General features: G+C 37.3%; 1 protein-coding gene across 2 annotated transcripts; it reads right to left on the bottom strand.

Moving 5' to 3' along the window:
- Positions 1-9650: 9650 nt before the first annotated feature.
- Positions 9651-24162, bottom strand: etfbkmt (electron transfer flavoprotein subunit beta lysine methyltransferase). 2 transcript variants are annotated; one of them, XM_030137109.1, is made up of 3 exons: positions 23611-24162; positions 20508-20638; positions 9651-10221 (listed from the first exon to the last, which is right to left on the bottom strand). In XM_030137109.1, the coding sequence occupies exons 1-3, from the start codon at positions 23892-23894 to the stop codon at positions 9872-9874; spliced, it is 765 nt and encodes a 254-aa protein (XP_029992969.1). In that variant the 5' UTR covers positions 23895-24162; the 3' UTR covers positions 9651-9871. The 2 variants fall into 2 exon arrangements, with proteins under 2 accessions (XP_029992969.1, XP_029992970.1); XM_030137110.1 differs by having other exon boundaries at positions 9651-10215.
- Positions 24163-27827: the final 3665 nt, after the last annotated feature.

The raw sequence follows: 27827 nt of genomic DNA, 5'->3' as shown, positions 1-27827 counted from the left end.
ACAGGAAACATGGGGAGGTAACCATAGGAAGGGTGACCTTTACCCTTTCAGTTGAAGCCACGCTTGCAAAAGAACAACACTCACTCACTTTTATAGCACAATTCAGTGAAGAATATACGTGAGCTGTTGGTTGGCCTGGCCACGTTATTTGGGTGAGGTCCAATTAGAACGTGGAGTCAGATGTAATTGCCAAAGTCCAACCTACTGACAGAGCAGTAGCTGCTCAGAAGATAAATGTGACCAAAAACCAGATGTCAGTGTTCCGTTCCATCATCAGTGTGATCAAACTGGTCCCTCTGCAGAGACTTTGCTCAACATGTGATCAAAGAAAAAACCCTTTTGAATTAAGAGAGAAGTTGCCGGTCCTCTGATTCTGATCTCGAAGCTTCCAGTTTAAAGACATAAACACAAGGATCTGAATTCCCTTGTATGGGTACGTTCTGAGTCCAAAGGTTTAGCATGTTTATACTATACATCTCAAAGCCATGAGTTCTGTTTGTTTATAAGGGGCCTAATAGTATTGGCTCCTCCTAGGCTGGGCAAACCAGATGAACTTATTAGTCAAACTAGATAACCTTGTTAGTCAAACCAGATGTTCTGTGAAACTGATGAAAAATAAACTTGATTGACAGATGAGCTCAGGAGGTAGAATGCATGAGTTATTTCCCTCTAGACAGTAACCTAAGAGTGTCTGATGTACCACAAGCTTAGTTAGGAACACACGATGAGCATTCCCCGACACATGTAGCGGGCATAATTAAATGAAAACAGATAGTGGTCAGGACACATGTAGCGGGCATAATTAAATGAAAACAGATAGTGATCAGGAGATGTTAGCTGATACTGGGAGATAATATAATAAGTTAGATCCCTGGGGAAATTAACCTGAGGCCTGGTCTGGGCAACCATATATAAAAAAGGTATGACTCGGACACTAGATACGGTTGTTTTTAAATATTGGTAGCCAATAGAAACAAATGCTCGGAAAAGGAGAATTTGATAGGAGGAGCCAGGGTTTGCGGGAAATCACGCCCCGAGCTCCAGAGAAATGTATAAAAGACGGGGATTTTTCAGCTACCCTTCAGACCATTCCCGGGTGTGTCTCCGTGTGTTTTACCTTGCTTTTGCAAATAAACACATGTACGGCTCTGAAGACTGACTGGCTCGACTCATCACTGATTCTGAAAAAGTTTCTTCCAGATCGTCACATAAATATAATTCATAGTATAGATCAGGCAGGGAAAAAGGCGCAGACCATCAACCAAGTCTCGTCAAAACCTTAAGTAAACAACAGACCTATATAACAGCAAAAACCTCAGGTGCAACTTGATACGTTATAGTGAAAATTACAATATCATATTTTAACATATGATAACATATTTCAAGCTATAATTCACCTTTACATTTCCCACACCACTCAAACAAAATGACTATTAAGTGATAAAATATCAGAAATAAATGTTGAAACTGTAATGAGACTAAATAGTCAAAATGGATATTTCTCCTCTAGTCTGCCTCCTTGTCGTCGTCTGGTTCAGTCCTATGTAACCGTGGTATCCGGACGTTTTCACTTGACATTACAGTTATAAACCCATCTCAGTATCATAGTCTTCATAAAGGTCAACAGCAATAGGCCAATCAAAGCATCACACACTGTGATAGTGACGAGACTTGATTGTAGGTCTGCGTCTTTTTCCCCGCCTAATCTGAACTGCAAGATTCTGTCTAAGTGGTGATCAGGAAGAAACTTTTTCAGAGACAATGATGAGCCGAGTCAGTCAGTCTTCAGAGCTGTACATGTGTTTATTTGCAAAAGCAAGGTGAAACACACAGAGACACACCCGGGAATGGTCTGAAGGGTAGCCGAAAATCCCCTATCATTTATACCTTGTTTTGGGGCTCTGGGCGTGATTTCCCGCAAATCCGGGCCCCTCCTCTCAAAATCCCCTTTTCCCAGCACTTGTTTCTATTAATTAGCAATATTTAAAAACAACCATGTCTGGTGTCCTGAGTTATGTTTTTTTATATATATATTTCCCAAGCCAGGCCCCCATCAGCACCCTGGGAGTCTGACTCATCACCTTGGCCCAATACCAGCTAGTGTAGAAAATAAAATAAGGTAAATAAGGTAAAGAGATACTGTTTGAAGAAGGCCCTGCATGTGTCTTTTCATGGAAGAAGGCCCTGCTGATGATTCTGCAGGCGCAAGCTTTTGTAAACAATTGTGAAAGGAGGATTCTCTGCTGGTTGTGGTATGAAGTTCCTTGACCCGGCTGCTGACCCTGCAAACCATGTTGACCATGGTAGGCCAGGTTGGTGCTGGCTTAATAACTTCTGGGCAGTACGCCCAGACCATCTAGTGACTCATCCAGCACAGCTGCACTACTTAATTAAAAGAAAAAACAAAACAAGTGATAAGAAGAAACAAAACAATTGATCAGAAGACCAAAAATGACCTTGTGTGTGTATGCAGCAAGTAGGGTAAATGGCACAGATGTGCCTGACCAAAGATGGTTTTAAAGGGGGAAGCTTCCAGGGGTGATAGTGATGAGAAAAGACACAAGCAGAACCAAGGCCAAATTAGGAGAAGGGTTGGAGAAACAAGCAGGCATAACTTTTCCCATATAAGGGATACATAGGGAGATAATGAGGGTACTTTCCAGCATGAGGATATGCCATCGGTGCTGCTTCAATACCATTTTGGGATATGCATCCTCAAGTCCCAGGCAACGTTTAATGGAGGCTGGTGGCATTAACTGGTATCCCAAATGCCTTAAAAGGAAACAGATGGAGACCAATTGGTGCTGAAACTGGAAGCTGAGTTGGGTCCTTAGGGGTGGTAACTAGGGCCTGGCCTAGCAACATATATAAAAAACAAAGGTTGAAGACACCTGTCACGGTTATTTCTACACATCATTAAATAATAGAAACTGATGCCGGGAAAAGGGGATTTTAGAAGGAGAGGCCCGGGTTTGCGGGAAATCACGCCCCAGGCTTGAAACAGGGTATAAAAGATGGGGAATTTTCAGCTGCTTTTGAGACCATGTCCCGGGTGTGTCTCCGTGTGTTTTGACCTGCATTTGCAAATAAACACATGTACGGCTCTGAAGACTGATTGTCTCGGCTCATCTTTGACTTTGAAGAAGTTTCTTCCAGAACATCACTTAGTTATATTTTGACAGTATAGCATCAGGCAGGGAACCAGATATTGACCTACCAAAAGGTCTCGTCAATAGAAACCGAGGGATGGTTTCTGCCAGTGGAAGAACACCCCGAACCTTCTAGAATGCTGGAAAAAGGGGATTTTGGGAGGAGGGACCCGGGGTTTGCGGGAAATCATGCCCCGAGCCCCGAAACCAGGTATAAATGATAGGGGATTTTCGGCTACCCTTCAGACCATTCCCGGGTGTGTCTCCGTGGGTTTTTCCTTGCTTTTGCAAATAAACACATGTATGGCTCTGAAGACAGACTGGTTCGGCTCATCATTGTCTCTGAAGAAGTTCATTCCTGATCACCACTTAGACAGAATTCTGCAGTTCAAATTAGGCGGGGAAAAAGGCGCAGACCAATTATCAAGTCTCGTCACTAGCACTTATCATTCATCATTTACCATCTTTTTGACAGGTGTGGTTCATTTATCTCCCCTTACACCCAATTAGACCGCCATGCCTGACATGGGAATACTGGTCCCATGTTCTTCCCCAGACTTCATGGCGCGTCAAATATTAAACTCCTACGCTGGGAAACAACTTTGTGTGCATCAAGTATGAGGTTTCTTATGCTGGGAAATAACTTCACATGTTTACTTCTTGGGCTCTTTTCCAATTAAGCTTTTATTTCTTATCATTTTTTCATCAATAGAAGAACAGCTTTAAAAAAAAAAAAATCTTAACTAACACATGTAGTTTTACAGTTTTTTGAAGATTATTCCACGACCATGGTGCTTGGTAGGAAAATGCTGTTTTTCCAAAGTCTGTCAGAACTCGGGGAACTGTCAAAACCAGCCACTTGGAGGAATGTAAATAAAAACTACTAGAGCGAACAGAAAGAAGACTAATGAGATTTTCTGGGAGTGTACCCAGCAGAGCTTTATAGATGAAAATAAACCAATGTTTTTGTCTGTGAATGATTAGTGATGTCCAGCTCACTAAGTCACAGAGAATGCAGTGGTGAAGTGGGTCAATATAGAAAAGAGTTCCAGATGTGGAAGTTGTGCAGCCGCTGCCGAAAACAGCTCCCCCTTCCTAAGTCAGTCATGAAGTAGACAATGTGCACTAAATTCACCCTGTCACACCAGAATAGCAAATGCGAGCTGCAAAAGTCATTTAACTTCTTTGGCTTTGCAAGCTTATTCTCATGGGGGATGCAGTTTTTCGGCAGTATCTAGTGCCAAATTCTGCTCCCTGCCAGATTCTGCATCCCCAGCCACAGGTGATGTAGTTTTCAGCAGTATCTGTTTTTATTGTTACGTATTTTGTGTGTTGTGTATCTAGGACTTAACTTTTGAAAGTTTATATACCTTACAGTTTGCACGTTCTTGAATATTAAACAGATAAAAAACATAACTGCAATATCTTGGAATATCATTAATTACTTAATTGCTACACAGCTATGATGGTGTTAAGAGGTTAGAGAGAATATTAGACCCACCTTCTGTCAAAATGTGATGATGTCACATCAATTTAATCATAAAAAATAAGACCATAAAATTCTAAGTCCCGCCCCCATTTCCAATGACCTAGGTAATTAGGTCACATAACCAGTTCATTCCAGTTTTGTCTGGTTCTGGTGTGGTGTGGTCTAACAAGATGACGTTGTGTCAAACCTTTTCAAATTTGGCGGGAGGCATCAGGAGGTGATTATTACTTCCAGATGTCATAGAAGAGGGGTCCCATTGTCCTCCTACAGAGGGGTTGGGGGAGATGGGGGGGGGGGGGGGGGGGGGGGGGGGGGGGGGGGCGTGGAATGTGTGTGACTTTTTTATTTACTTTTAGAATTTGACAGTTATTTTAAGATGGACTGAACCTTCGTGCCTTCTGCCGTTCACAGGGAAAGTGTTACGTTGAAGGAGTCTAATGATGGTGTCTAATGACTTCCAGAGTCATAAAGAAGTGGAGTCATTGTCAAGAGTTGTCGGGTCACGTGAAGGGGAAAAGAAAAAAAGTGACTTTATGACTTCCAGAGTCATAAAGAAGTGGAGTCATTGTCAAGAGTTGTCGGGTCACGTGAAGGGGAAAAGAAAAAAAGTCCAACACTTCACATCTCAATAGAACCCTAACCCTCTGTATCATGTGTCCTATGCACGTGTGCTGTTTCTTTATATACAGTGTTGTATAAGTGGGCACGGTTGGCTAAGTGCCAGAGGCAGAACCCTAACCAGCCATTGGGTGTACTGAAGAGCTTTCAGAGACGCAGAAGAAGAGTGAAGATTGACCACTCCAAAGACTTTACAGCATGGGAAGCTGTGTGTGAGTTTATTTTTTATTTAATCCGTATAACTGTAATATTCAATGATGTATAGCCTGAAAATTAAGTTTGTTTTTTTGCACGCCTATAGCACTGGTGTCAGAATTTCAGGAACTTTTAGACAGATTGGTCCAGAGTAACGTGTCCGTTTTCACCGATGGCTCCCTAGAGCTAATTATCAATTTTGTGAGGGCTCAGCGCGGGGAAGGAGGTAGTAAGAGGTGGATTGAATCGTGTCTTGTGAGTGAAATTATAAAGAAAAAAGCAAGGCATTTTTTTGTACTTCCCAACCCTGATCAAACATGTTTTGCTGTAAATTGTTACTGGCAAATCCCAATTTGACAATTACGGCCATGAATGCAGGGTGTGACATTCACAGCAGGGTAGGTTTGAGTGTTAATACAAAGGCCACATTGGATGATGTTGTCAAATTTGAAGAGCTGTTAGGCTGTAAAATTGTTGTCTTTTACCAAATGTCTGATAAAGAAAAAAAAAAAAAACCTGGTTACATTTCAAACAGGAACACCTGCACAAGAAACAACACACGATCTCCTTTTACATGATAATCATTTTTGTGGGATAAATAATATTAAGGGTTTTCTAGGTGTGAAATTTTTCTGTAAACATTGTCACACAGGATATCAGTGTCAATACAAGCACTTCTGTGAAAAAACTTGCAATATCTGTTACACAGACTGTAAACAGGCCCCAATTAAAAAAAAACCCTATTGTTCTGATTGTAATAGATTGGGTGAAAATAGACTGTTTTACAAACACCATCACGAGTTAAAATGGGATCCGAATGTTGGAAAGACAGCCAGCAATTGTCAGATCAATAAAAAATGTCCTAGGTGTAAAATAATTTACTACGTATCTATCAAAGATCCTAACTAGAAAAGCACTCGTAGAGCGCAGACCTCCGCCAAGGCAGATCAGTGAAAAGGAAAAAGGGGCATGACTAAATGGGTTTCACACGCCTGTATGCAACCCATACACACCTATATCTTAAATTATAGAAGGTAATGTTCTGTTTTTAAAAATCAGTTGTTCTGCAGACCTGCTCAGGCTTTGTACTCTGTGTTGAAGAATAAAGCTCTGTGGACTCAACTTTACTGGACTCCAAGTGCTCATTTGACTGTGTTTTCCTCAAAAGAAGATTTGAATACTTACAATGTTTCAGAAGAACAGACTTAAAGAATACAGAGTATGGTGTTGAGGCCTAAGCAGGACCAGGCTTAGTCTCTAGCTGGCCCTAAACTGGGTCTTGAAGTCCGGCCTGAAAATCCACATCACAACTTTTCCTAAAATTTCCAAAACAAACCTTAGTATGATCAAACAGTACCATTACATTCTGCTAGAGTTTCATACCGTCTTCCACATACAGTTATTGTAGATAATTCATTTATCAAGACAGGGGTAGTTGTTTGTTTACCTGCTTTAGTAATTTCAGCTTCTTCCTGTAGCCTTCATCAGAAGTGGCACAATGATGTTGCTGTGATGTGTCTTATAGGCTGCTCAGGAGAGTTGGCCAGACAGCAGGGGAGGGTTTATGCCCCCGCTATCTGACATCTTCTCCAGGACTGCAGCCCAGGTGTGTGATAAGGTGTATGTGCTGTGTTATGGAAATTTTTGCTCTGCTGCTGGTGAATAAAGAAATAGAGACTTCTGCTGGCTGACAAGATTTTATTTCTTTGTCAAGAAAGGTCAGTTCTGCACGTGAGCGGCGATTGTGAAGAAAAGACAAAGAGCTTCTCACAAGATCCATCTTTTATAGGGTGAATCCCTTTTGCAACGGACACCTCCAGTCTCTTCAAAGGGCCAGGAAGTACGACCATATCAGTCCTGTGCTCAAGTCTCTGCACTGCCTTCCTGTGGCTCAGAGAATAGACTTTAAAACAGCTCTGCTCGTTTATAAGTCTCTCCATGGTCTAGCACCAAAGTACATCTATGACATGTTGGTCCCATATGAACCATCTCGGACCCTGAGAACCTCAGGGACTGGTCTTTTGCAGGTGCCCAGAGTCAGTACTAAACAGGTGAGGTTGTGTCTCAGTTTTATGCAGCTAAACTCTGGAACAGTCTCCCTGATGATGTAAGACAGGCCTCTACTGTGACAATGTTTCAGTCCAAGCTGAAAACAGCTGTTCAACTGTGCACATAACAACTTAAAGGGTTCTATCTGCACTTTTCTCTTTTACTTTGTTTTAATTGATTGTCATTTATGTTTTGTTGATTATGTTTTAATTGTAATTGTGTGTTTTTAACCTGTCTCTTTTCCATTTTTGTAAATTACTGTGAATTGCCCTGTGTATGAATTGTGCTATACAAATAAATCTGCCTTTCCTTGCCTGCCTTGATTGAGTGATAAGCCCCAGGTTTTTAACAAACAGTCCCCTTTTGATACCTTCCAAGAAAAATAACACACACAGTAGGAGGGTTTGGGTAAAGGTAGTGACGAGACTTGATTGTTGGTCTGCGCCTTTTTCCCCGCCTAATCTAAACTGCCAAATTCTGTCTAAGTGGTGATCAGGAAGAAACTTCTTCAGAGACAATGATGAGCTGAGCCAGTCTGTCTTCAGAGCCGTACATGTGTTTATTTGCAAAAGCAAGGTGAAACACACGGAGACACACCCGGGACTGGTCTGAAGGGTAACCGAAAATCCCCCATCCTTTATACCCTGTTTTGGGGCTCGGGGCGTGATTTCCCGTAAACCCGGGCCCCTCCTTTCAAAATCCCCCTTTCCCAGCATTTGTTTCTATTAATTAGCAATATTTAAAAACAACCGTGTCTGGTATCCTGAATCATGTTTTTTTTATATATGTTTCCCAAGCCAGGCCCCCATTATCACCCTGGGAGTCTGACTCATCATCTTGTCCCAGTATCAGCTGACATCTTCTGTCCACCATTTGTCATCTTTTAATATGTTTGGAATGTAGATTTGGATCATTAGTCTCCTTTTACACTCATTAGGCTGCTACATGAGACATGGGAATGCTCGTCTCATGTTCTTATCCAAACTTTGTGATGCATCAGGCATTAGATTCCTATGCTGGGAAATAACTTTACTTGTATCAAATATGAGATCCTTTATGCTGGGAAATAACTTCATTTTACCTCTCATGCTCTTCTCCCAATTAGGCTTTATTTCTCATCATTTTTCATCAGTAACAAGCAGTGGGGGGTATTTGGGAAAGTTACTATGCAGTGGGGGGGTATTCAGGAAAGGAAACGGGAATTAGATAAAGAAGTTAAAATTCCATTACAGCTGTCATCCCTATTCATTGTCTTTGGCGTGCGTTTCCGTACCTCAATGGCCTCTCTGATTCAGCGATGGACCCGTCTTCATAAAGGAACTATCTGCAATAAGTACTGACGAGACTTGGTTGGTGGTCTGCGCCTTTTTCCCCGCCTGATCTGTACTATGAATTATATCTAAGTGACGATCTGGAAGAAACTTCTTCAGAATCAATGATGAGTCGAGCCAGTCAGTCTTCAGAGCCGTACATGTGTTTATTTGCAAAAGCAAGGTAAAACACACAGAGACACACCCGGGAATGGTCTGAAGGGTAGCTGAAAAATGCCCCGTCTTTTATACATTTCTCTGGAGCTCGGGGTGTGATTTCCCGCAAACCTGGGCTCCTCCTATCAAATTCCCCTTTTCCGAGCATTTGTTTCTATTGGCTACCAATATTTAAAAACAACCATATCTGGTGTCCGAGTCATACCTTTTTTGTATATGGTTGCCCAGACCAGGCCTCAGTTTAATTTCCCCAGGGACCTATCTTATTATATTATCCCCCAGTATCAGCTAACATCTCCTGATCACTATCTATTTTCTTTTACTCATGCTCGCTACATGTGTCCTGACCACTATCTGTTTTCATTTTAATTATGCCCGCTGCATGTGTCTGGGAATGTTCATCTTGTGTTCCTAACTAAGCTTTGTGGTGCGTCAAACACTCTTAGGTTACTGTCTGGGAAATAACTCATGTATTCTACCTCCTAAGCTCATCTGTCAATCAAGTTTATTTCTCATCAGTACCATTACATGTAGTGAACAATGTGATTACAACAGAGTGTTTCTGGCAGAGCATGTTTGCTTTTACTTTAACATCTTATGACGCATAAAATTAACCATATCAATGAGAATGAGAGGAACTGATGATTACCAAACAATGAATCATATCTTGAAATGAATTTATTATTGCCAAACACCATCAAAAACACGTGTTACATGATAAATATCATCAGTGTCAAAACATAGCACCAAGCATTTTTCTGTTTACATCGTCCTGGTGATTTTCACCATGGCAAAGGTGACAAATGAAACTGAAAGAAAAACTGAGTGGAAAATGTGCAGCGCTATCATAATAAATTAACTGTTTTATTCATCATTTCCAGTCTTTAGAGATCAGGCTGGTAGTGCCATACAGTGCTGCAGGTCAGGCCATAGTTCTCATCTTGCACAGATTTAGGGAGTTCAAACTGATCCAGCTGATGCAGCAGCTGTCGGATGCTATGCTCCTCAAACTGGGCTCGTCCAGGATCTCCAATCAGCACTGTGGTGCCATGGCGTTTGATGCAAAGGTCCAACCAGCTGTGAAGGCTTGTGGCGAGGGCCTCATCGTAGAACATATCACCCAGGAGGATCACGTCAAAGCACTGGGGCTCCGAACTTATCATGTTGTCAGTCACACAAAAGGGAGGCTCCACAGCGTTGAGCTCACAGTTGATGACTGTTGCAATGGCTGCAACTTGAACACAGAAATGCATGTTCAGTACTTTGTTGAGACTGTAATACATTAAGATTGAGACTTAATGTATTACATCATGTGTCATTAAGTTGCTTACAGCTATGCTTCAAATCATAAGGTGAGGTTTTTGATTTAATCATACTGTATGTTAAATCACATGCTAATCATTATGTTCCATGTATTAGCTTGCAGTCTATGCAGAAATGATCTAAACTGCATTCTAAAATGCAAAGGAAAACCATGTCAGCAAATTCTATAAAGAATCCTGAACCAGCAGCATTTCTCAGGCATTATCGGTCGATTCTTAACAAAGAAATGCTGAAGTCAGCAGTGATTCCCGGACATTATCAATCGATTTCTAAACTAGTAAAAATGCATCTGAGAAGATACATATATCCTATGTAAAGGCGAAAATCTCATCTGATTGCCAGAGGTGGGGTCAGACATTATACATTACATTCTTATTTCATTTAAGTAGAATAATAATGTTTAATATTTCAATTGTCTATAAAACTTAATAAAAATGTTCATTTTTTATGTAGTCTAACTTAGAATCGCTTTATCATTACATTAAATGGACTGGATCAGTCACATGACATTCTAAACCTTTTTCAAGGCCCACTCTTAACCTGAACTCCTTACGTCATGAGATGAGTTGTTTGATACCTTATGTCAAAACATAATTACATAAATATAGTACGATCATAGAATCATAAATTTTTCTTCCAACACTCACGCATTACATAGTAACAGATAAAAAGTTAAAGTGACACATCAAATTAATCTGTCATAGTGCCGGGCAGTACAACACTGGTTTTAATTTTCTGTATTGTATGGATTTTCCATCTACCACCAAACTGTACTAAAGCTCAGACAGCTCTAAAGCTTTAATAGGCATCTGCATTTTTTTAAAATAAAGCAAGACTTTGGAAAAACTATAGGCTACTCTCTCCTTGCTGGTTTCCATGGTTGTACATCTGATCTTGGTATGGGAATAGTCACAGGTGGCTTGGCCATTTTCTGAGATTAGAAGCTGCCCTGGGCTGTAATTAATGCAGGCTGGGGTGGTCTACAGACAATTACATTAGTGAGTCCTGGCACACAACTACATTGCTGGAGAGCTACAGCAGAGCTGATGCACATTATATATGCAGCAGCAATGACTGATTATATGCCTGTTGATATGTTGATAAATGTTGAGAATTGGAGTGAGGAAATGACAGTGAGGAAACTGATTTTTTCATTCTGATGGAAAAATGTTTGTTGTACTCATGCAACGTGGAAGGTCTGTGTAAATGGCGTTCTGTTGTTGATAGGGATGGGAATCGAGAACCAGTTCTTTTTGCGAACCACTTCCCAGTAGCTCAATTCCTTGGAATCGTTTGCCTGCCTGCTCAACAATTCTGCTTATTGATTCTGCCTTAGTTGTCCATGCATCATTTTGCATGTCATGCACAAACCCTCATCGTGGAAAACACACAAAGAAATGCATATGATGCAGCTCTTAAGTTAAAAGAAGGAAATAGAGCTGCTGCACGCAAGTGTCATTGAGAGCGACAACGGAAGAGAGACTGAGAAGGTGTGTGAGAGTCTTTCTGAGGCTGTTCAACTCCAACTCTGAAGAAGACGACTGCAGTGGTTTCAGTGTGCAGAAGGAAGATGAAGATAGCGATCAATGACTTTTCTGGGTTTTCTAACCAGCCGTGTTACTGCCGTTGTACTGCCGTGTAACAGGCACTGTTTGGAACAAAGTAGTTAAGGTATGGAAATAACCCTGTCAATCTTTCTGTTTATACCATCTTTCTGTGTAAATATCTCATGTTACAACGCGGACACCTGTTGCTTATAGTCAGGTGCGGCTTATAACCCGGAAAGTACGGAAGTAAGGAAGCTCTCAAAAGCAGGAAACATCTGTAACCACAGGAAGAGGAAACTTTACACTTTCAGTTAGAAACATGCCACAAAGAGCACATTCACTTTTGTAGCACATTTCAGTTAAGAGTACATGACAGCTGTGTCAGTTAGGTGAGGTCCAATTAGAACACGGAGTCAGATGGCGTTGCAAAAGTCCTACCTACTGTGATGGAGTGTAGCTGCTCAGAAGATAAATCTGACCAAAATACTGCATATCAGGGTTCAGCTCCATCATCACCATGATTGAACTGGTCCCACTGCAGAGACTTTCCTTTACATGTAATCAAAGAATAAACCTTCTGAACTAATAGAGAAGTTGCCGGTCCTCTGATTCTGATCTCGAATTCCAATTTGAAGGACGTTAACAAGGGGGCATCCCTCATGACTGAGGGCCCTCATCTGTGTGGTAATGACTGGGTTTAAAAACAGGACAATGCTGCAGTTTACAATGCCTGCCTGACAGAGGACTTGTTCCAGAGGAATTGGTTGGCTTCAGCTGTCAAGCCACAGCAAGCATGAAATAAGGTTTGTGGTTGGCTGGCCTTAGCGGTGCATTCAAGGGCAATCGTAAAAATGAAATTTGTTGCGACTTCCAGAGCTGTATATGCAGGGCAAGCGTGGGGGAAATCTATATCGTTTATATCGTTGCTTTTTCGATATTAATATCTTGAATGTTCATATCTAGATATAGATACGATAACAATATATCTTTCAGCCCTAGTTGGAGACATTAAAAGTAGATCTTGGATCTAAAGGGGTTGAGCACCACTCTTTTAGGTTATACAGCCCAACACGTATCTGTCACAAATCACTCACTTTACTCAGGGTAGACCAAATGGTCACCACTACAGCTTGGTTAGTAGTGAGGGACAGACTCACACACTTCATTTCATTCATTAGTTCATCAAGTGAATCACTTTAAACTGTGTATGCGAAAAGAATTTAATGTCGCAAGGAAGACGAATAAAAAGGACCCATGACCTGTGGCTGTTGGGTCTTGATCATTTGCCTAGCCTTTCAGATGAATACAATAGCCTATGAGTTACTGAACCTCCCTCTCACCAGAGTAAGAATAAAAAACCCACAGCCGTTTGGTCACTTTCTCTAAGGGTATAGATCTCTAACAATGACCCCTTGCTGATTTTCTTGACACAGGTTTTCAGACCATCTGCTGTTACACTATATGTAGATTCAGGTCTTTGGTGATGGACCCTGTCTTTGTATTCAAATCTATTGAAGACACCCTTCACCTGTCTTAATAACCTTCCTGTGCATCCTTTAATATGTTTACGACCCTTGTATCTCACACTCCATGCTGTGTTCCCCCACCTTTTGGTCACCGGTATAAATAAGATAAGACTTCTTCTCGGTTCAGTTGGGCTGGTTTAGCTCTTTTAAAAACATTTCATCTCTCATCCGAGAGACTTCTTCAGTTCTGATAGCTGGTGGGGGAAACTGGATTTTCTGGAGACTGGAATTTCTTCAACAGCGGCTAATGCAAATATTCTATTTTAGGTAATTATTGTAATATCCTTCTGAGAACCAGGAAAGTGAAAGTTTTGGCTTTTTTGTATTAAGAATTGTCTTGATGAGAAACTGCATAATGCAACAGTTTTTTCGGATACATTTTTTTTTACGTTATCTTTATTTATTTTTTAATGGAATGTCCTTTGCAATGAACAGCATTTTTTAAGTTCAACTGTCAAACTTTTGTCTCCTACAGAGGACAAAAATGCATTGCTGGGTCTCAGGAGGATAAATCCTTTTCCATTATCACAGTTACGGTGGAAATCTCAGGGATGAAGAGCATGAACTCTAAAGTTATTTTGTGGAAATGCATTTAAGCACCTAAAAGTGAAACAGGATATAGCCGTCAACTGCAGTGTGTGTTAGACAGCCTCCAAAGCTTCCTGATACACGAGCTCCTCTGCACATGCAACATGACAGCGAAAAAACAAAACAAAAATCTTCACAGATTTCTGCCAATGTTTAATGTTATGTTCACTGTCGTCTATGTATATATTTCTTTGAGTTATTTATTTATTCGCCAGCACAGCTAAGAAACGCATAGGTAAAAGATGCTATGTGTACGAGGGCTGTTCAATAAGTTCATGGCCTCACCCAGAAATACTGGTTGTTATAATACAGGATGTTACATTCTTTCATGATGGGATAGTGATGCTTGAACATCGATGGACCAAGTGCATTGCTGTAAATGGAGATTATGTTGAAAAATAAAATATAAATTATCAGTCTGTGTTGTTCTGTTCTGGGTGAGGCCATGAACTTATTGAACGGCCCTCGTATTTGTATGCATGTATGTGTACTTGTATGTTGTGGGTATACGCATAAACGTATGTATGTGTATATGGATGAATGAGTGTGTGTGTGAATAGATATATAAATATAAAAGAGTAATGTAAAAACAAGAGGTTAATAATATTTTAGGGAGAGGGGGTGAGATTAAATAAATTGTACTTCTTCCCACCCCTTTTTGGGCATGTAAACATCTAAGATTGTTATGTTTGTTGATATTTGTATTATTATGCATGTTTTGCTTGTTCGCATGTATGTTAAATTTCTTTGCATGTTCGGAATAAATCACTAAAATCACAAAATCACATGTTTTATAGTGAGAATAATCAGAAAAAGGTCTATTCTTTTAAAATTGGAGAATGTAGTGAAAATCTAATAACTTTTCAAAGTCTAGGCTTACTATTTTGGACTATGTTGATCAGCTCCTGTTGAATTTCTGCTTCGAAAGTGTAAATGGATGGTGTGTCAGGAACAAGCTGTGAGAATTCCCAGACTGGGGCTGTGAGAACAAAATGACATTTTGTTATTGCTGTGTCTGTTCTGGTCTTTAAAGAATGCAGTAACAGCATACATCCCCTCCCCATGACCTTCACTCTAACGCAGGGTTCCAACTTCTACTATAACAACACAAAAAGTATAAAAAGGGTTTGTATTTTAGTTGTAGTCTTTTTGAGTTACCTTGGCATTTACTACAAACAAGTAAAATCATCATTACCAAGGAAACAAGACATCATCATGTGTCCCACTTTAATACCTTTACAGAGCTCTGGGTTCACACCAAACAGCATGAACAAGGTCCCATTCAAATTGGGTTACATATATAGGACAAACTCCTGTAAACCATTCCATATTTGTCTATATACATTTTTACCCAACCAATCATTCTGTCATGTTCACTCTTGGATTTTAGCCAATCGTGCTAAGCCATTTTCCCCAAAACCAGAAAAGACACAACAGCTGACTCTTGCCAGGCAAACAGAACCTTTCAATAGCCTGGTTATCCTGGGGTACATTTTGGTTGTAGTCAGTGTCTCTTTCTCCTGTCACTTACATTCAGCCTATCTTGCTGAATGTGGTTCCTGTTTTTGCCATGTGGATGCCAAAAAACTTAGTTCATAGTATTCTGGATGCACATATTGTCAAGTTAGGTCGAGGTCAGGGCTCCTCAGGTCAGCATAGGCATTGAATGAAAACACATTATCCAGTATAACGTAATACTAACATGATGATTGAGTTGATTTATTAAGTTGAATTAGATATATGTAATGTGATCAAAAAGTATAGTTAAGAAAAGAATATTTAGATACATGTTGATTCATATGTGATTACTGTGTGTAAAAGAGAATGTATTGAGGCCATGCTAGGACAGAGAGGGGTCAATTCGGGACATGACCTGTACAAAATGAAAAAACACAGTCAGATGACTTACAAAAAAGGAGAAGTGAGACAAACAATAGGCTATTTGCTGCACCCAAACTTGTCAAGACCAGTAAAAAAGGGAAGTTCCACCAGAAACATCTGGACGTGACTCATCTATCGATGAAGTCAACTGTCTAGCCGTTAATGAAGTAATGCCTAGAGTTCGGTTAAAGCATTTCAGAAGTACAAGACGCTCTAAGAAGCTGAGTGCCCTACGTTTTAAAACGTAGTGAAGATAACTCTGAGTGATGCTCTTTTGAGACCAGAAAGGAGTGTGGCAGATTGGCTTCGGAGTTAATCTTACTTCTCAAAGAATGCTGGAGGTTTCATCAGATAGAGTAACTGTGCATCGATGAATCGAGATTTAAAAACAAAGACCTATCTCATCTGAGAGACAATGGACCAAAAAGACTTTAAAGACAAGAACTGTCTTTAAGAGAACTTTTACCAACTCCACGGGGACATTTGCCAACAAACTAGCTGTTTACCAGAGTTTGTTGGGTTTTTCCCTGCTTTGGTCCGAACTGGAAAAGAAGAAGATTTTTATATTTCTTAATTCTCTTTCCTTTTACCCGGCATTAAAGACGATTTTAACAGTTTTGGCCGAGCTGCTGAAGTCGTCTTCTAAATTGTATTAATTTTTTTATTTTTTCTGAATTTGAACTTTTTAAAAAAAATTTCTTTATAAATTCAGAAACGAAAGTTTTTTTTTCTTTTTTCTTCCCTTGAGGACATCAAGCAAGGGAACAATTGGGACATTTCCAAAATTACTCAAAAGACTGAACTGTGGGCTGAGGGGTTACAACAGGGATGGCGTTGAAGTAAGGAAAATCAAGAACAGTTAGGTTTAATAATCAGGATATTGATTTATAGTTTTAAAAGTTCAGTTTAATGATTTTATCATTCATTGATTAATTGATGATTTATGTATATGCTTTGCTTTGCTAAAAGTGGGTTTCTCCTGGCAGTTCTGGTACCAGAGTTAGCGGGGCAGAGGTTGGAATTAAAGGTAGTTAGAAGACAGGCGAGTGTTTCAAAATTTGTTGAGCTAAGTAGTACCTCTACAGGTTAGTTCGTGAGGGTAAGACCCCAGCTTAGCCAGGGAGATCAGGACCCTATTTAAACGGAGAGCTGAACCATAGTAGTACCGAGGATTTAACAATATGCAAATACAATATTTAAATTTAAATCTAAATTTATATAAATAGTTATAGAAATAGCAGATTTCTTTTTTTGTCTTTATACTTTATGTTTCACAAGTATATATTTTCTGTTTTCTGTCTTCCCTGCACTTTATTTTTGTATTTGCTGGTGTCAACTGTGTAATTTCCCCATGGTGGGATCAATAAAGCTTTATTTTATTTTATCTTATCTTTACTTCTTACAAACAACAAAACAATCCACGTTAGTTCCTTTCTTTCATGGTTATGTCCGCTTGTTCTACCAGAAACTCTGTCTTAAAAATCAGGAGTTAATCATTAATGAATCCACACCTTCCTGATTATTTTTTACTTTACCATTAACATTCATTCAACATAATATTACAATTCCTCACAATGTTTAAATCGACACATTTCTATCAATCACAATGTTAATATGTTAATAAATATTATACAAAATCATTACTTTACTCTGGATAGCATATTTCTTCTTAAGCCTTACTTTAACTCTATAACTCATCTGTCACTTTACTGTTGCCACTTTATTATTTTATTTAAAGTCTCTTCAACTCATAGCTGCTTATAGTTACATTCTATGTTCAGTTATATTCGAATTTTTTTATATTTTTCTACCATGTTTGTTGTTGCATGCTTCTGTACCTGCCGTACATATGGGAAAGCTGATTTTGACTATTTCATCTTAAAAGATTGTTTTCCATCAGATTACTTTTTTTCTGAAACCTAAATTTTTTTCCTTCTGAGATTATTTACCACCTTTGTGGATTTTTCCACATATTGGACTGAGAGGAATGCAAGAGAAGAATTTTTGTCCACTGCCTCCTTTCCTCCCAAGCATCAAGAAAACTTAACAAGCTGCCTCTGCCAGACAACTGCAAGTATTTCCTCCCTAAATTGGATTATTTCCAGTTTTCACTATTTATGGCAAAGTAATTATAATTTGGACCATACCGAGAGGACTTGAAAGACTGAACTACATGATTGAGAGTCAATATGAGGGACAAGGACTTTGAGGGATGTGAATAAAATTTAGATTAAATAACAAATTAAAACACTTGGTTAGAAAATAATTGATGAGAATTATCATATGAGTGATGATTAATCATGGGTTGACAATTGATTTATGCTGTTTCTTTGCTTTTCTGAAATAAATTTATGAAATAAAGTTCACTTTTCGTGTGATCTGTCCACCTTGGGGAAATGAGTGTCTATGGTTGTAAAAGGTTAGGGTTTTATTGTGTGTGCGTAACAACAAAAGTTCTTACAGCTATTCTAGCTCTAGTCCACTTATTGAATTTATGTCCTTGTGGCCTTTCTTTCCTGGCTATTAAAAATGATCCTGATATGGTACAGATATGTAAAGGAGGGTAAAATGTGATTGAAGTGAATGCTGTGCTTTCATGATTGTAAACCTCAATAAAAATATTCTGGCAAAAAAAAAAAAAAAGATTCTGATACATACCAAGAGCTCAAAATCCATAAAATGCAGCTGACATAACCAAGTGGACTTGTCACCATTATTAAGCACTGTGGGGGTTTCTCCTGAAAGTATTTGGTACAAGGGTAAGCAGGGCAGATGTTGGAATAAAAGGCACTGAGAAGTCAGATAAGTACAGGTAGGTAAGTAAATCCCCTATTGTTGCAAAGGTTAGGACCCAGATAAAAATGGAGAGCTGAGCTAATCACTAGGATTTGACAGTTTATCTCCTCATTTATCAAAATGTAGCTAATGTCAGATTCCACCATGAACCGGTCTTGGTTCTGAACTAAATCATACATACATGAAAGACGACTGAGATGTAACAAACAACACACAGGGAAACATGGAAACCACCAAAGGTAACGTTTGGATTTAATTTACAGGTTGGTGTGCAACGTTGGTGAGTTTGTGACCAGATGATGAGAGGAAGGAGAAATAAATGTTTAATTATGGATTTTTGTGGAGCAATAGCTGCTTCTTTTACATGGTGTGTTAAATGTGTAGTCAGAGGCATGAGTTGAACAGGTTTAGTGAAATAACTTCCTTTTAAAATTTCAGGATGTTAATGGTTACTTTCAATTACAGTACAGAACTGTGATGAATGCCCACATTTAGTGATTTGTCCCAAACGGCTATTCAAAATAAAATCAGAACTGTATCAATTTAGATCCACAGGTGAAGGTGGCCTGAATCAAAATCGAAAAGATCAGATTCCAGGGGATTTGTGCAAGAATCTATCATAAAAAAAAACACAAAAGTCCTACATTTGAGTTAAAAAAAAAAAAAAAAAAAAGAAAAAAAAATCTTCCTCAGTGCAGCATATCAGGACTGAAACATGTACTGACAGCTGCCACCAAAATAAAATAAAATAAAACACATAACAGTCCGATCAAGTGAAAGAGAACATCAACATGAAAAGGTAAATTTGCACACATCATTTATCAGGTGGGCTCATTTTTTAGCTAAAGATCTCTATTTTATGATACTGTTATCCTTTTTAAAATACCATTTGTAGAAAAAAGTTACAGATGATTTTATTTATTGCACTTTTTACACAATACCCATAGTTCGAATTTGACGCTAAAAATTGTATCTAAAATTTTTTAAAATTTATTCAATCTGTTGATTGTATAGATGATTGTTAAGTTCCAAGTATTAGATTTTCATTATTTTGTGAATATTATTGATATTTATGAGTTTGAACATTTGTGAGTTGCTTAAAAGGCCCTGTCCACTTGCTACCACAAAAATACCAATTTTTCATTTTCAACTTACTAATAATTCAGATTTGACTAAAACTTTCAGAGTGCAATAATCTTTTGATACATTTTGGGTGATGCATACAATGATAAAGAGTCGTCCACGGTTTACTGCTTGATCGGATCCATGTTAGAAAAATGTAATATTAGGCTATTAGACTATATCCTGTAAATACCAGGTGTCCAGAGCACAAGTCATGGATGGGTTATGATGACATATTTTGCAAGAATGCCCGGACATATCCACTCAGGATATGTCTACCATTTCTTTGCTATCTGCTTGTTTTCCATCCAGTTTGGGACCAGAGCGGGCTGCTGCCCTTGAGGAGATCAGGCCATAGTGTAGGTGGGAGAAGAGTACAAACACGGTCCCTGAACCCATGCATCACCGTGTTTAGAATACCTAAGCCAATGGTGAACTTGATCAACGTCATGTTTGTACACTTGGTCCAATGGTTGTAATATTCATGTTCTTTCATAAGATCTTAAACTTCCTGGTGTTAGTCAGTCAACTGCTGCATCTCCGTGTATGTACTTGACTCCTTGCAAGTAAAATCTTCTGATTCCAGAATCCAGTGACTATGTCTTTTGTCTCAGCGTGTATCACAGAATTGTTCTATCACCATATACCTACATTTTTCCTCTTCTGAAAATAATGCAACAGAATGATGGAGCCACAACGCAGCACATGAAAAGTGACAGCACACACAGGTGAATTACCTCTGTCAATGTCATTTGCAGTTACATGAGCAGCACCACACTTTTTAGCTGCGATAGATGAAGCTCCGCAGCCACTTCCCAGATCCAGCACAGATTTACCCCGACACACTGAGGGGTTATCCAGGAGGTACCTGCATGGAGGAGACAAGGGTAACACAGTAAATTACACATTCAGACTGCAGCTAAAACAGATCCCTACTGTTTATTTGTAGGTTTAACTATTATTGATGATGTAATTCACAGTGCTAACTTGATACCATAATCCACTTAAATGCTAACATGATATTATAATATATAAATATGTAAAAAATATAAATTTTAAATTCTAATTCTATATGAATAAATATCTATATACATACAAAATTTGTTATTTATCACTTTATATTTAACTTTTCACTTGTTTGTGGTTTTTCATGCACATAAGTGAAATCCAGTTCAAATTCTGCTGCTCCATTTTGCCACAAAGCTGATTTTAAAAATAAGTTTCAGTCTTGAAAAAAAACGTGCTCCTGTACAGTTGGTCGCCATCATGAACATTAACTCTGAGGGCCCTAAAGTTGAGTCCAGGGAGCTTTATTCTTCAACCATGGAGTACAAAGCCCAAACTGTTCTGCAGAACAACTGAGTTTTTACCAACAAAACATCACCTTTTATAATGTAAGATGTAGGCATGGATGCATTAAGACGGCCCTGCCTGCACACACCTTGTGTCACCCCATTGTCAAAGACTGTATATAAACTGTCTGTAACCATATGACAGGGCTCTTCTTGCTCATCTCCCTCATCTTCTCATTCTACTCTCCTCTATCGACTGTGAGTAGAGCCCTCAGCTGAGTACTGTCATGTTCTTTTATTTGAAGTAGATAGAAATAACAAGCAGAGTTAGTTGTAATCAAATAGAAGGTCATTTCTTAATGAAAGAACTAAAAAGGTAGTCAGCTGAGAGGGTCTACTTAATAGAGAGAGATCATGCGAAGATGAGAGAGATGTGCCTGAGATGGACGAAGATGAGCTATGAGAGTAGAGAAGAACAGAGCAGAACCTTTTCACAAGGTTACAGAGTGTTTATATACAGTCTTTGACAATAAGGTAATTCAAGGTAAAAGTAGGGTCATTTGATTATTAACTTCCTGAGTCTGGATGCAAATTTTCCGCGTTATTCAATTCAACTTCATTTATAAAGCACAAGGCAGACTTAATGTGCTTCACAACAGGTATACAACATAAAAACATAAAAGTATAAATATATTTTTAAAAAAAAATTAGTTGGGTATGAAGCAGTCAAATTAACAGTAGAAGAAAGAAATTAATTAATGTCCTGGGCATCCCCCGTCCTTACACCCTCCTTCTCGACAAGGAAAAACTCCAAAAACTCAGTGGGAAAAGAGAAACCTCAGGGAGAACCACAGTGAAGGAGAACTCCAGTCCCATGGACAGACAAGCTATAGATGCACCAGGACCGATGGACATCCATTTGGGGATGTAGTTATTTTGTTATTCCAGTGAAGCGAGTCCATTTAGTTTCGGGGAAATTTATGTTTTCAAGGTACATGCAGTACAGCATGGTTGGTGAAAGAGCGTAGTTGTATGGTAGTATGTTAAAAGGCAAAATGGGGTCTGTATTAAAGGGGAAAGTACCTGGTTGAACAGTACGCAATAAGATGCTCAAGTGAAGACAGTCATAAGGTTTCTGGTACGAGGGTCAAACAAAAGCAAGTGTTGAATATCAGTGCATTGCATGGATTAGAAGAGCTTGTCAACATTAAAGTGGATTTAGCATTTGTGAGTTATTGCTTCATATCTTGTGTTGGCGTTGAGTTGTATAACATCAGATATCATGTCAGCATTGAGTATAATACATCATCACTATTTTGTTCTTTCACTAATAAATTACCCTCTGATTTGAATCAGCAAAAATTTCCTCAGGGGTCAAATGAGTAGCCATTTTTGTAAAAAAAAAAAAAAAAAAAGTTGTAAGAAATGCATAGAACTGTGTTGAAATAATGCTAATACATTTGAGCACAGACTACTGATATTATTTGACAGTGGAAGCTATATTTTCAGAAATATTGGATTTTGAATAGCATGTGTATGTGAAAACTTTTGCTGGTGGACGGACGTGACATTACCCATGATGATCTGGTCAGTACCAGTACTTTATTAGTAATAAACTTATATACTTACTATTGCTAATTATCCTCTTCTTCATAAGTGTTAGTATTGTGGATCTAAAACAATAACAGCTGACACAAAAACACAAAATGTGGTAGTGGATGGATGTGACATGGTTGTTAAAGATCCCATCATACTGATGCTCGGCAGCCATGTCACTGTTTCCACAAATGATCCCTGTGCAAAAACTAGTATCATAATTATTTATTGTATAGTTTATCATCATACTAAAGAGTAAATAACAACATAGAATTGTTATTTCTTTATAAAAATGCTTATTATTAGACAACTGTTGATTTAAAAAGTGATGCGTGACATTCTTAATGTATGTATTGGCGTAACATAAGCAGGATGGATCAACATGATACTCCATATTGAACCTGTAAAAATAAAACATGTGATATGTAGTAGATAATCTTGTAAGAAAAACTGGGGAATCTAAAAGAATAGAATATTTGTTTTTCAGGTAAATTCAGTTAAAATATAACTTGGCCATTTGTGACATGAAAATATAGCATTAATTGTGATGAAATTGGACATTTTTTGACCTGAAAACATAGTTCATATGACCATCAACATACTGAACAGAACTGAAATCCTGTAAATTTGTATAGCTTGCATTTACCAACACAAAGTTCCTTTGGGGATTCACTTCTATTGATTTCTTATGCACAAAGACATAAATAAGACCTCTAAGCAAATTTTAGCCGATTTGTGAGTTATTGCTTCATTTCTTGTGTAGGCATTGAGTTGTATAACATCAGATATCATGTTAGCATTGAGTAGAATACATCATCACTATTTGTTCTTTCACTAATAAACTACCTTCTGATTTGAATACATTTAACTGCTTATTTTTTCATCTACCTCAAATTGAAAAAAAAAAAAAAACACACAAACAAACAAACAAACAAAAAAAAAAACACATTACCTTGACAGTGCCTGACCTCCTGGCCAGTATATAGCCCAGTAAGGGTCATCAAAAGGCCACAGCTCCGGCCTTTCGTCCCAGAATCTACAGTTTGGTGTGAACAACCTCAGTTTTATTTCTGGTGTCAGGCTCTGACCTCCAGTTAACTCTGTGTTTTCCCAAATAAATCTGCTAATGTACTCATTCGACTGGCATCTGTTTGACATCCATTTATCACTGTTTGTCCGTCTAAAAGCTCTGAAGCATATTCCAATACACCTTCGACCATTTAACAGTCTTAGCATTCTCAGAAAGTTTCAACAAAACTACTCAGCTAGCGTTAATGCTAGTGAAGTGACCTACATCACTGGTCTTACAGGCTGATTCTGTCTCTAACTGTGACAAAACAACGACACTTTTATGGTGTCAACAATAAGACAAATAAATGACCTCCATAACATTACCGCATTCAAGATTAAAGGTTGATTAATGCGCAAACAACTCCAAAAAAAAAAAAAAAAAAAAAGCAAACATTTACAAATTCCCGTTTCCAACCGACAACAAACATACATATCCGACACGGACTAGTCCCCCCAGAAACACAGTGCACAAAGAAGGGTTCCGGTTGAAAAAGTTTCCGAGGACTTTTAAAAAATATATTTAACTTGATTCTTGTTTTTGCTCATATTACAAATATTATGAAGGAGGAATATGGCCAGCAAGATAAATGACTGTTATGATGAAATTGTAATATTAAATATGTAATCAGTAATATTTTAAGAAAAAAGTCACAATGTTTAAACTTGTAATTCTTCGAGTAAAATGTTATGTTTTCTTCTTATTTTTTCCGTGTCTAAAATGTAGAGAGTTTTGATATTCATTAAACCTATACCAAAATATAATTTAGGCAGATACCCTACATGCCTCTGACTGTTCCTCTGATATTTCACCTTCTTTATGAGTTTATTCTAAAAGAATGTACAGCTTTTCCTTGAAATATTCTGATTTCATTCTCATTAAATCTTGGCTTTTTTTGTTGAAAAATTATGAGTTTATTCTCCTATTATGTGCAATATTTTGATCATAACTTTTCTACTTTTTCCCCCTCAAAATATTACAACTTTATTTTCATAATATTGGGAGGTTTTTTTTCCCTCAAAATATCCCTTGTTTTGTCTTTACCAACTGTTTTGTAAAAATACAATATACTATTTTAATGTTTTAATGTGTAAACCAGCTAACTAACTGTAATATCTCTTTAAAAAAATATTTTCTGACTCCTGCTGGTAAATATTTAAATGTTTTAAGATATTACACATTAGGCAGGGCAAGGCAAGTTTATTTGTATTGCACATTTCATGTACAGGACAATTCAAAGTGCTTTAGGTAAAACATAAAAGCATCACAGGAGAGGAATAAAAATAAATTTAAGATGAGAGAAAGTTAAAAGATCAAAAGGTTAAAATTAAAATAGACATTAAAATCATCAGCAATCAAGTATGATTTCAAAATTCATTTAAAAGACATTATTTAAGAGTTTAAGGGAAAGCTTCAGTAAATAATAATGTTTTCAGGCCTGATTAAAATGAGCTGACAGTTTGAGCAGACCTTAGGGGTTCAGGAAGTTTGCTCCACATGTGAGGAGCAGAAGAACTGAATGCTGCTTCACTTTGTTTGGTTCTGAATTTGGGAACATATGGTAAACCTGTCCCTGATGACCTCAGGGGTCTGGATGCTTCATAGGGAACTAACAAGTCTAGGATGTATTTTGGTCCAAGGCCATTCAATGCTTTGTAGTTCAGGAGTAAGATTTTGAACTCTATCCTTTGACTCACAGGAAGCCAATGTAGTGATTTGAGGACCGGTGTGATGTGGTCCAGTTTCTTGGTATTAATCATTATACATAAGTTAGAATGCTGGAAATGTGTAGCAGCATAAAAACATATTAGCATATAACATATTTAGATTAAACATTTAATATTTAGTGTTTATATTTAATATTTATATTTAACATTTATAATTATATTTAACATTTATATTTATATTTATATTTAACATTTGTTTATGCTGAAGTATAAAACAGAACTCAGTTTAATACAGAATACATGTTGAAGTATAAAACAGAACTGATATTTAAATGTTACGTAAAAATGATAAAAAGAAATGTTAAATGTAAATATTAAATGTTAAATATCAATGTTAAATATACGTACTAAATATTAAATATAATTATAAATGTTAAACATTAAATGTTAAATGTTAAATGCTGAACACTAAATATAAATATAAAATATAAAATGTTAAATGCTAAACATTAAATGTTAAATTTTAAATATTAAACACTAAAGGTTAAATTTTAAATACTAAATTTTAAATATTACACACTAAATGTTAAATTATAATATAAAATATTAAATGCTAAATTTTAAACACTAAATGTTTAATATTAAATGTATATGTAATATTAAATAAAAAAAAATTTAAATGTTAAATATAATACTAAATGTTAAATATAATTATAATATTAATTGTTAAACGCTAAATGTTAAATATAAAAATAAAATATTAAATACTAAATATTAAATATAAATGTTAAACACTGAATGTTAAATATAAATATAAAATATTAAATCTAATTATAAATGTTAAATCTAAATATGTTAAATGTTACATGTAGATATACAAATGTTTAATCAAAATATTACATTTTAAATGTTAAATATAAATGTTAGACATTGACAGGTGTCAAACAACAAAACTGACCCTCCAAAGGGTTAAATCTGACATCCAGGATGAATCTGCAAAGGCAATGACAATCAAGTTGTATTGATCACAAAGCTAAATTCTACATTTTTCAATTCCAGATGCCTGTTACTAAATGTTTTGTGTATTTGCAGATCCACTGTCATCTGTAAGTTGTGACGTACAAGAGTAAATAACAAGCTGAGGCATACTATGGTTAAAATTGCAATTATTTTGCCTAATAAATTTCAGGTTGTTGATGGAAGTTCAGGTTGACTGCTTTTTATGTTTAAGGATAGTTTGTAAGTGTAATACTTTTTTGTACTAAAATAAAAGAAAAAAAATTTAGAGTTGTCATTATTAGCCCACCCCAAAGGGGAGGCAAGGGGTATTGTTTTTGGTTCGGTTTGTTTCTTTCTTTGCTTGTTAACACTCTAGCAACAAACTTATTAGTTGAATTCATACCAAATTTGTTAAATGTTTAATCTAAATACTAAATGTAAATATAAAATGTTAAATAAAAATATTAAATGTAAATATTAAATATAAATGTTTGATCGAAATACTACATATAAAATGTTACACAAAAATATGAAATGTGTATATTAAATATAAATGTTTAATCTAAATACTAAATGTAAATATAAAATGTTAAACAAAAATATTACATGTAAATATTAAATGTAAATAATAAATATAAATGTTTGATCTAAATACTAAACAGAAAATGTTAAATAAAAATATTAAATGTAAATATTAAATATAAATGCTTGATCTAAATACTAAATATGTGTAACTCTTAGACCAAGTCAGACTGTTCACTTATTTATACAGATTCACCCACACCCCCTACCATCTCTTCCTTCATGGACCCCGAAATTGTGAAAACATATGTGCATGTTTCATGTTTCACATCTGTGATGACTGTCAGGTGGTGAGGTCAGCCTGTCCAGCTGGTGACTGAGTTTGAGCTCATTGGTAATGCTGCACACCTGGGCCCAGTGTGCAGATATTATCTAAGTTCCTCTAGTCACATTCATTGGTTGGCTGACTCTCCCTGACCTGATCTCCTCCCAGGTAGTCATAGTTTTGTTGGGTTATGTTTGATTAAGTTAATTTATTTCTTTTTCTGCAACTTACAGTACTTTCACACACACTATTCCACTCATGCACATCCTACACCACTGATTGAACTGACTTCCACACTTCATCTAATTAGATCTTTAATTTGGCTTAATTGGTTTATTTAAGATTTGTTTGATTACTCAGTTTGGTTCAATATTTTTCAATAAAGATAATTTTGTAAAGTTAACATGGTGTTGTCTCCCCCTTTCTTTGTTGTGACCTCTTGAGCCAGGTCATGACACATCCGTACAACCTAATTCTGTTAAACCAAACACACACATGTCACTCTTACTCCTACTCTTATAAGCTCATTCATCGAAAACCCGATCCAACACAATGTGCTCTTATTTTCCCCTTCACTGCACGGGTCA

The sequence above is a fragment of the Sphaeramia orbicularis genome, chromosome 6, assembly GCF_902148855.1.
Source record: "Sphaeramia orbicularis chromosome 6, fSphaOr1.1, whole genome shotgun sequence".
NCBI classification, from domain to species: Eukaryota; Metazoa; Chordata; class Actinopteri; order Kurtiformes; family Apogonidae; genus Sphaeramia; species Sphaeramia orbicularis.
The sequence above is the reverse complement of the archived record's forward strand: the minus strand, read 5'-3'. Positions and strand labels throughout refer to the sequence as shown.